This window comes from Curcuma longa, chromosome 18, assembly GCF_044706935.1.
Source record: "Curcuma longa cultivar G26 ecotype Majalengka, Jawa Barat chromosome 18, ITB_CL_G26_1.1, whole genome shotgun sequence".
Lineage (NCBI taxonomy): Eukaryota > Viridiplantae > Streptophyta > Magnoliopsida > Zingiberales > Zingiberaceae > Curcuma > Curcuma longa.
The window spans coordinates 4,686,006-4,696,867 of NC_133878.1; the positions used below are offsets into that span (position 1 = coordinate 4,686,006).

Below are 10,862 nucleotides of genomic sequence, written 5' to 3' on the forward strand. Positions count from 1 at the left end.
GTTCAGAAATTTATTTTTTTTTAAATATTGATTATTTTGATTAATCAGTTCGATTTCGGTTTTGAATTTTGAAAATCGATTTAATCGATTTTTTTTATTAAATTAAAAATATAATTTATTTAATTTTTTATTAAATCAATTAAGCTTTTATTAAAAAATCTTAATATTTTTTACAAACAGTTAATTAAGTTACCGATCAAATTAATGGATTTTTTTATCGATTCGGTTTGTTCAATTTTAATAGTAAGAATTGATCGGTTTGGTTGGTCGAAAAAAATTGATTAGTTTGGTTTTAACAAATTCGGTTCAGTCGGTTTGGTTTTAATCGAATGCATATCTCTATTTGAGATAGTCCTTACCAATGATGTAACAAATAAGTTGAGCCTTAGACTACACAAAGAGGGGATTCTTGATTTCGAAGTAATCATTGGCATTGATTGCTAGAAATTGTGACATGACAAGGTAAGGAGACCATCTCAATTATTATGGACAATTATGAAATGGTTATTAGAGTTTTCTTCTTCGACCAAATATTTTCCATGATTGTGCCATTATCAAACTCCTTATGCATCCTCAACCTAGAACATTAGCTTAGTGCCAATTAAACAGGAGGTTGGCCCTACTACGAAGTTATTATCGTCCTTGTAATTCATGCCATTGATTTCATTCCAAGAGTTAAGCCACCAGCCTGAGCTCTGTATCGAAAGTCACCCCCAAAACTTAAGAACTGTGAAGTCAATCAAAAGAGTTGCTATATGTGGATTTTATCCGATCATCCAAGGCACCCTATAAAACACCGGTGGATGGATCACTTTGGATGTGCATAAACTATTCGACTCTCAACAAAGTAACAATCAAGAACACGTCTATCCCACTCATTGGAGACTTGTTCGATCAACTTGGCATCACAAGGTACTTCTCTAAACACGACTTCAGGTTGGAATATCGGTAAGTGCGGATAGTTGAGGAGGAGATTCCTAAGACAATATGTACTACTTGCTATGGTTCTTTCAAGTTCTTGGTGATGTCCTTCGGCCTCCAATGTCATTGTAACTTTCTACACACTTATGGACAAGGTACTCCAACCCTTCTTGGACAAGTTTATGGTTGTATACCTTGATGATATTGTTATATATAGTCATATGCTTGAAGAACATGTCTATCATCTCACTCTCCTTGAGGTGCTTCGAGCCAATGCACTATATATGAAGGAAAAGTGTGCATTCGTACAACTAGAGGTATCCATTTTGGGGCATATTATTGGGCAAGGTTACATCTGCATGGATGAAAGCAAGCGAGCCATCCAACAATTGGAGGTGCCTACAAAAATCACCGAGTTGCAGTCTTTCTGGGGGCTAGCTAACTTCTATATGCACTCCGTCAAAGAATATTCTCATATTGCTATTCCTTTGACGGATTTATTAAAGAAGGGTCGAGATTGGGACTGGGATGATTGGTGCAATCAAACCTTTGAAAACTTGAAAGGAACTTAGTGTTGCACTACCAGATTATGCCAAGCCATTTGAAGTGCACATCGTTGCCTCGAACTATGCCAATGGTGGAGTACTTCGGAAGGGACATCTTATAGCTTTTGAGAAGCAAAAGCTAGATGACACCGAGAGATGATACAATGTCCAAGAGAAGGTGATGATAATCGTAATTCATTATTTTGTTTGCAGCTTTGGAGGCATTATTTACTTCGGCCAAAATTCTTGTTTGCGGCTTTGGAGGCATTTGACACTTGAGAGACGATACAAAGTCCAAGAGAAGGCGATGATAATCGTAATTCATTATTTTGTTTACAACTTTGGAGGCATTATTTATTTCGACCAAAATTCTTATTTGTGGCTTTGGAGGCATTATTTACTTCGGCCAAAATTCGTGATCATGATAGACAATGTAGTCATGAACTATTTTTAAATTTAGAAGTTATCACCCAAACAAGCAAGGTGACAGGATGTCCTAGCCGAATTTGATTATGACCTCCAATACAAGCCAGGACAAGTTAGCTTTATGACAGATGCACTAAGTAGGAAGGCTGAACTTGTTGCCACCTCACAATGTTCAAGAAACTCTAGTGGTTCGCATCAAGGAGGGAATGACTCATGACCCTCAAGCTAAAACCATCCTAACCTACAATGATGGGAGGACAAGGAGATTTTGGATGGAAGATGAACTGCTATATGCCAAAGGCAGTTGCATATATGTGCCCTATGGGCCGGCATCCAAGGGTGTGGTACACGCTTGCCCTCTTGGAAAAACTACTGTAGGCCACATCTATGGGAGGACATGGAGTTTTTTGTTTGTGTACCAACAAGAACAAAGGAGAAGTGCACGCACCAAAGGGTCTTCTCCAACCATTGCCCATTCTTTATCAGTGTTGGCAAAGCATCTTGATGGACTTCATCATTGGGCTTCCTCTATCAGATGGGTACGGGAGTATTATTGTCATTGTGGACAAATTTCTAAAGTATGCAACTTTGATTTTGGCGATAAAAAATTGCATTGCCAAGCAAGCTGTCAGGTTATTCCTCAAACACAATCAAATATTGGGGCATGCCAAGCAACATCTAAGTGATTGAGACTCTCATTTTATAGACAAAATTTGGACGGAGTTATTCAAGCTCCTTGGGTCGTAATTGAGTTTCTCTATATGCATGCACCCCCAGACATATGGACAAACTGAACGACTAAATGCCTTGCTCGAGGCATACCTTTGACACTTCGTAAGCGCCAACTAATTAGATTGGACGAAACTTCTTGATGTTGCCCAATTCTCTTTCAACTTGCAAGTAAATGAGTCAACAAGCAAGTGCTTATTTGAGCTTCTCTTAGGTCACCAACCCACAACACTGCAAGACATTGTTGTCGGATACATTGGAGCAAGCTGAACCGCTTTTAAATTTGCCAAGGGATGGCAAGAACAAACAGACATCGGAAAGTCATATTTGCACAAGGCAGAAATACACATGAAGAAGTGGGCAGACAAGACGATGCAGATTCTGGTTGAGTTCAAAGTCGAAGACCTTGTGTCAATTTCTTGGAACATGGAGAGGATTGCTAGATAGCGAAGTTAGTTGATTACTGGCCAAGGGACTTTGACAAATCAAGGACCAAATTGAGCTATTCCATAAGGGCAATGAGGACTTTGTGAGCATAGGTGTGGGAGGATATCACGGTCCATGATCTCTAGGAGATTTTGGAGCAATCCAAGTTGCATCTCCATCATTTTGGAATTTTCTAAAATACCTCAAGATTATTCTCTAATCTTGTAGAATACTCTAGATAAGTGCAATAGGAGAGTTTCTAGAATTCTTTCATTAGAAATACCTTCAAGAATGTTTTGGAGACTTAATCTCAACCATAAGATTCCTTAGGTCTTAGCCATTCATTCCTAGATTGAAAATATATAAATAGGCTAGCCCACTTCATTTATAGATCATCCAAGTATTATAAAACATTAAATAATAGCTTTCCCTCTCAAGCTTTTCTAAGTTCTTTGCTTGTTAGAGTTAGGCTTATTTAGCGTCAAACAAGGAAGAGCGTTTAAGTGTCGCACAGTGCTAGTATTTAAAAAATTCAGCACGTGTCACTAGACTAATGTTCACTTCATTTTATTGGATGTTTTGATTTTTAACTGGTCTATCAGGATTTGCATCACCAACCTTATTATTTAGACATAGTTTAGTTATGCCATAGTGTTGAATGGCAGGCACTTGGTTTGTTCCACGACATGATTATATCACTTTGGTCAAGATTGGCAGGCAAACTCTCCTTTGATTAATCAAGGTGAGGAAGATTATAACACCACCTTTTAGTGATATTGGCACTTCAATCATTTGTTTTTCATTGTGTTTCACAAGGTTGGAATATGCTTATGCATGTAAGATTCTCATGTCCATCTGAACTGGAAATAATTTAGTGGGGGCCTTAGCGGATACATTGAAAATTTTCAATGGTTGTAGATGTAATCATCATTTTTTCCATTGGAATCACAAGAATAAGAGAGATTTTCTCCACATCATTATGCTTGTAGATGTCATGTTCAATGAAGGCTGCAGTGAACTCTCACTGTCTGTTTGCCAAACTTTGTGACTTTCTGGTTCATAAATGCTTGGAAGCTTGTTGGTTTTCATGTTCTACCTTGTTGCATTTGGCAACACTGGGGTAACCATTAACTAAAGTTGTTTTAGACACATGATTCTTCCATCTCTAGCGAATTGCAGTGGGGAGACATTGCTGATGGGTAGTTCTTCATTGTCCAGGATTCCACAAAGCAAAACCAAATAATGTGATGAGGAAAGAGACAGCAAGAAACAAGAGGAGCTTAAGACTATAAGATAGAGATTGAGAGAGAACACATGGCTTTGTGAATGGAGGGATGCCTTCGTGAACTTAAACAAGTTGATAGAACTAGAAAATACAACTGTAGCATTAGGGTATAGATAATTGAAGCAGTCAACTAGTTAAAGACAATTTTTTAAATTTTTTTTAAAAGTTGTCAATGCCACTGTAGTACTTAACTGTATTTTTTTTTGTCTCTGTGTAATGTAGTTATATATTTGCTTTAATCATCAATTGATTCAGTAAATTTAACTTATTAGATTGATCTACCTTCATATCTTTAGAGATTGGTTAAATGTCAACAAGATATGTGACTTTGTTATATTCAAGCCAAAGGAAATATAAAAAAAATCAACAAATTAACTGAGAATGATATAATGGATATACAAAGAGAAGCCTTTGATGGTCTAGAGTAAAAGAAATACATTAATCAGGTTTAACTTGTGATTTAGGTGTAAAAACATTGAGGGCTGATAAACTCTCTAAATCAAGGATAAAAATAATGGGAGAATTGGTTCAGAAAAACAATGAGCAGTGTGATGATAACTATGGATTTTAATGAATATTACCGCATTAGCAAATAAATTTTTGAAAGTTTCTCCATAAGCATACATGTTTTGTATATTGGTAGTCTAAAAATTTCTCCATAGCATTTTATGTTTTGGATAATGGTAGTGTCACGACCTTAGATATATTAGCACTTTGTTATCCATTCTGTGGCAAGTGCAATCTATTTTTAGCTAGCAATTTTCTATTCATTGTCTTGTTATTCTTGAGTTGCTAATCATGTACAATGTTAATTGTTAACTATAGATGCTTTCTTAATTACAGTAGGAAACAATTTCAGTTTAAAGCTGATGCCGGCAAACTTATATTATGGAGTCCATGACTTTCTTAAATCCTCAGTTACTACGTCTGTTCCTAACACGGTTTTTAAATAAATAATCAAATTTCAAAATTTATCTGATCTTCTGTATTATTTGAACGTGACTTTCTTAATGTTTTAGTTTCTACTAATTTTTTTGTTATTTTAGAGATTTTCATGTCGTCATCTTGCGCTTTTTGAGTTTGGAATTATTATTTTCTCAGTCTGTCAAAAATGGTGAGACATCCTAGGGCACTTCACCGACGTTCATCTCGTAGACTCAGGTTGGCCCCATATCCAATTCCCTCATTTGACTGGAAGGTGTCTGAGAAAGAAGTTGACTCAAAAAAGACATCTGTGACCTCGGAGAAGAGGGACTGGGAAGATGCCACTTGCTCAGTGTGCATGGAGTATCCACATAATGCTGTTTTACTTCTTTGCTCTTCGCATGACAAGGGCTGCCGGCCCTACATGTGTGGGACTAGCTATCGTCACTCAAATTGCCTTGATCAATTCAAGAATGCATATACAAAAATGACAACTCATGATCAAGGTGCAGAAAATGCAGCCCTCAGATCACACAACTCTCACTTGATACCATATGAGAAGTCAAAGAAAATGGAGCTTGCATGCCCTTTGTGCCGAGGGCAGGTAAAGGGCTGGACTGTGGTAAATTCTGCTCGAGAGTATCTCAACAGCAAAAAGAGAAGCTGCGCGCAAGAGGATTGCTCATTTGTGGGGACTTACAAGGAGCTAAGTAAGCATGTTAGATCTGAGCATGCATCTTCAAATCCACATGAGGTGGATCCTGTGCTTGAACAGAAGTGGAGGATGCTTGAGCATGAAAGGGAGCGACAAGATGTGATTAGTACAATCAGGTCATCAATGCCAAGGTCAGTGGTAGTCGGGGATTATGTGATTGAGACGGGCAACAGTGAGACAAATACTGATGATGAGGTTGGTGATAGGCATGGAGATTTTGACTCGGATAACCATGGCATTAGTGGGAGCATCCTGTACCTTTTCTTGAGAGAAAGTGCACGTCTCATGAGTCTTTACCAAGACAATGAGGAGATAGAGGCGATAGGGGATCCTCCAAACAGTGAGGATGCTGATGTTGTTACCCTGGATGAGGATAATTATATGGCTCCAGTTGTAACTCAAACGCACCGTACAGATACACAAAGATCTGAGAGGAGGCATAGGCGGAGGCGGAGGAGCCATGGAAGGTCAGTTTCTGGCTAGAATTTGAAAAGAACGATTTACACGAGTTTTACAAACTCATCTATGATACCTGATTATTCATTACCTGTTTTATGTCCTTGTTTTAATTATAAAAGATTACTACTTGTATCTTTAAACATTTGTGTTTCAGGGCGGACAGGTGAAGAAGAGCCCACTTTGTTGGATTAAACTGCCTCAAGCAGCAGAAACTAAACTAGAGAATTTCATTCTCCCGTAGTTTCTCAGCAGGCAGCTACTTAGTATCTAGTTTATTGAAACTAAATCAGAGAATCTCTATTTCCCTTTCTGTATGCTGGAAGGCCTGAGTGTTACAGGCAACCAAAATTGATGTCACCACCATATGCTCTGCAACTCATTCATTTTGGATTACGGACTCTTGTGGATTTGACTTTGACTTTGCCTCTCGTATTGTGGTACCATCTTATGCACTTTGATATATCACTGTCTGCATTATATTATAAAAAATAGTTCTTGTATTTGGATTGGTGTGAAACAGCAGTAGAAGCGCTTTGATTGATGGTTTGAAGGGAAAGAAAGATCTATCTATATATCTATATATACATGATTGACTGACTGACTGACTGACTGACTATTAAGGGTGGTCAGAAAGGCTATAACTTTTGTAGAGTTCATATCAACTTTTGAAGATAAATTCTTTCTACGTTAATTCTCATGTGACAGACCATTAGTAAAAAAAACAGAAGTCATTTAGTTACTTAACCAGCTAATGTTTTAGTTTTTTTTTTTTGAAACTCATTCGCTAATTTAATATCATTTCACATCCCTTTTCAAAATGATTATACAAGCATATGTATAATTTGTTTTTTTAATACATTAATTCATGTGCAAGTGAGTAAGAAGGATGGATTTATCCATTACAAATGTGTATCGGGTATTATATGCGTATGATCTGCGTGCTACCCTAGACGTGTATTTACAAATGCAAGTATATGATTTTAGACACGGTAAATGCAGCGATAACACGATATGTGTTGACTACCTGTTCATGAAATCAGTCAATCATTCAACTCTTACATTTAATTTAATCTAATCTACCTCCTAGACGAGACCGAACCTACGGCGACAACTTCACCCAAGGTAGGGGTCATAGATAGTGGTGCGCATTCAACCGGAGAGAAGTGAGAGAAAAGGGGATTTCTAATTCCATAAAAAATTTCACTAATTCAACTCGATATATATAAATAACCAAACTATCCCCATGTAGCAATTTAATTTGGTCCTAAACTAGCCAAAACAATAGCTTGGCTTGATGCCGAGCTGTAGCAGGGAGACCAGGAGTATTCTGAGCTGGTGGTGGCTGACATCAGTACACGACTACTTAGCCCTCGGGTGAAGGCTATCGCTGCTACTGCAGTGACGGTGGGTGATTGACACGGACAGATTTATGAGTGATATGAGAGTGAATCGAGAGGGCATAACTGAATTTGGTATATAGCTAATTGATTGACGAAATAAGTTTATAAAAGAGGATAAAGGTTCGAATTTCAACGAAACTGAAATAATATCCTTCTCTATCGTGATCAACTGTAGTTTCTCGATTTACCTCTTCATAGATGATCGTGAAACCGATCGTGTGAGATTGTTGGATGGTGGATTCCACTTTTACATAATAGTTTTTAGTATGCTGGCGAGATAAAAATCTATAAACCAAGAAGAACGTGAGAGAGAGAGAGAGAGGAAGGTAGCTGAGGACTTTCGATCAACTAAAGATCAGTCCAAGGGTTATAAAATTTCTAGCTTCGTCACGCTCACGGTGGCATTCTTAGATGCCGAGGAGGGTTGCTAGGGGTGTGTACACGTTGATCTTGTACTAAGAAAGGAATTGATGGAGTGGCTATCGGTGCTGGGACGTCACCAGGTGGGATCTGTTGGGTGGTTTTTAAGAACTAGACGGTTGTTTCAACTTCAGTGATCGCTGGAGAAGATAACCTCCCTTTCCACGATCAAAACAGGTAGTAGGTGGCTGGACAGTGGATAGACTAGAGCTTTTCCTCTTCTAGTGGTTGCATTTGCGTACATCTGAGACCAAGCTGCCAACCTACCTACTTACACAGAAATGGAAAGAGGGCAATAGGTCTGCTATGCTTGACAGAACCACAAGCCAATTGGTTGTCTCCAACATTCAAGAGGGGCTTGCACAACCCTGCAAAGGGGCTGAGCATTGTGCATGCAACTCAGGGAAAGCTGCTAATGTGGCTAATGGCAACAAGGAATGGGCTGCCAACCTGGCTGGTTGGCATCATAGCTAACAATGTGGTTGCCAACCTGGTTGACAACATGGAAAATGACATGGCACGAAGGAACAACAATGAGGCAGCATCAAGTGCGGGATGTTGGGGCTGTCACTGAACTCCGGGGGTTAAGTGCAAATGGATTGAGCTATGGAGGCTACGGATGCCCACTCGGTGCAAGCGGAAATAGAAGGCTGTGAAGGAAGTGTTGGAAGTATTATTATTCCACAATCGGGTTGCCGGAGATATAAAAGGTGTAGTTTGTATTGAAATTACAATCAAAATTGTTATTTCGAATGCATGAATTATTAAATAAAAATGGTAAACACTTATAACGATTCATTGTCGATCTTGTTCTTCTTATTTGTCATCGAAAGGATGTTATGGATTGAACAATCCTTCGCTATTCACGAACTAAATTCCTATCGGCAATAGATGTTCCTCCTCTGGAGAGATTTTCGCAAGACGCGCAGCTTCTGAAAAAATTCTATCGCTTCTCTCCGAAACTTGGACGCACACTTTATAAAGAAGAGAGAGTAGTGGGATAAGTCACGAGATAAGTCGGCAGTTTTGATAATTGTCCACGTTTCCCACTACTTCCATTACCAACATCTCCCACTCGTCCAAGTCAAACCACAAAGATCATATAGCCATGAAGGCTAATTAGTCACAAAGACCAAATAAAACATTTAATTCATACATCAGAAAAATAGTTCGTGCGACAGCAAACATTCTAAGCGATTAATGCTAAGAAATTTGTTACACCTTACATAGCCGCTCTTTCAAATAAATTGGAGACGTCAACATCTTGCATTTATCCTAGATTAAATCATTTACATTAATATGAACATCTCTAATCTCTCATAATGACTATTATGTCAAGAGCATGTTCACAATATCTTCATTCAATACAATTATTCACAATTATATTTTATGTACTGAACAAAAATGTAATTGGTTGACCAGTAAATAAATATCAAAGATGTAAATCTATTTTAATCTTCCTTTTTAGCTAAATCTATTCATTTTAATCAAACACTTTCCTAGTCATGTTCCACAGACCGAATCATACATAGTCAATAGAATACATGCTAAAGTAGCAAACCCAGATTAAAACTTCAAGAAGACAAAGCTAAATAGTCACTTAGGGTAAAATCGAGATTAACTCATAATCTTAAAGGTCGCACATTGTAGAGAAGCAGGAATCCATTCGCCTACTACCTTTATTGTCGCTATTGTACATGTGGTATGAATCACATGTTATGATATTATTCTCTTTATTAATAAAGAGCGCATGTTATTCTCAAACATCGTACAGATTTCGATTTAGACATTTTCAATGCCTAATCTTGAATTCAACTCATGAATTCTAATCTAGCTTCTTGTAGGTTTAGTAAATAGTGGGTTCATTTACTTCGATCATTATTAATTCACAAATTATCTCATCTTGATATAACTATCAAGGCGACTCCAATTTACAGGTATGTCTCCATTCATTCAACACTTTGTTGGCTGTCCCATAAGTAATATTCTTAACTCTATTTATACTTAACAAATAGAGATGATTATCCATGTAAGAGGACCAATCTTAACCTGCCAACATGCTTATCGAGACTCGAGACTTTATCCAAAATGTCACAAAGATATATACACTGAATAGATCACGATATTTCATAAATAATCATCTTATAATATTTGATTGTCTTACAATATGTTACATTCTTCGAAGTCTCAAAGACTTCACATGTCTTTGAAATGACTCTCTGGTCAATGACTTAGTAAAAGGATCTGCAAGCATAACACGTGTGGGGATATACTAATGAATAGTTTTTCAAGACCATCTATTTTAAAAATATCTTTAAAAACTCTTTTGAAAATCACTTGAAAAACTATTTTGAAATATCCTAAAAATCCTTTTTAAAATTATTTTAAAAACTCTCTTGAAAAACTATTTGGAAATATCCTAAAAATCCTTTCAAAAATTATTTTAAAAATTCTCTTAAAAAACTATTTTGAAATATTTTGAAAAATTCTTTCAAAACTTATTTTGAAATTGTTTTTGAAAACATCATTTTAAAATTATTTTTGAAATCTACTATAATTTTTCAAGAATTATCTAGACTAAGTTGAAACCATAGGAAATACTCTTTATTGTT

The 10,862-nt window shown here is 37.1% G+C and overlaps 1 protein-coding gene across 2 annotated transcripts in view; it reads left to right on the forward strand.

The window, feature by feature from the left end:
- The window catches only part of LOC141812249 (uncharacterized), a 32,051-nt gene extending 25,121 nt beyond the window's left edge, over positions 1 to 6,930 (forward strand). The window contains exons 1-3 of one of the 2 annotated variants that reach the window (XM_074700305.1): positions 3,696 to 3,789; positions 5,434 to 6,438; positions 6,585 to 6,930. In XM_074700305.1, the coding sequence (XP_074556406.1) occupies positions 5,444 to 6,438; positions 6,585 to 6,597 (1,008 nt within the window). In that variant the 5' untranslated portion in view covers positions 3,696 to 3,789; positions 5,434 to 5,443 and the 3' untranslated portion in view covers positions 6,598 to 6,930. Of the gene's footprint in view, positions 1 to 3,695; positions 3,790 to 5,433; positions 6,439 to 6,584 lie in introns of those variants that run through there. The other variant, XM_074700306.1, reaches the window with a different exon arrangement.
- Positions 6,931 to 10,862: the final 3,932 nt, after the last annotated feature.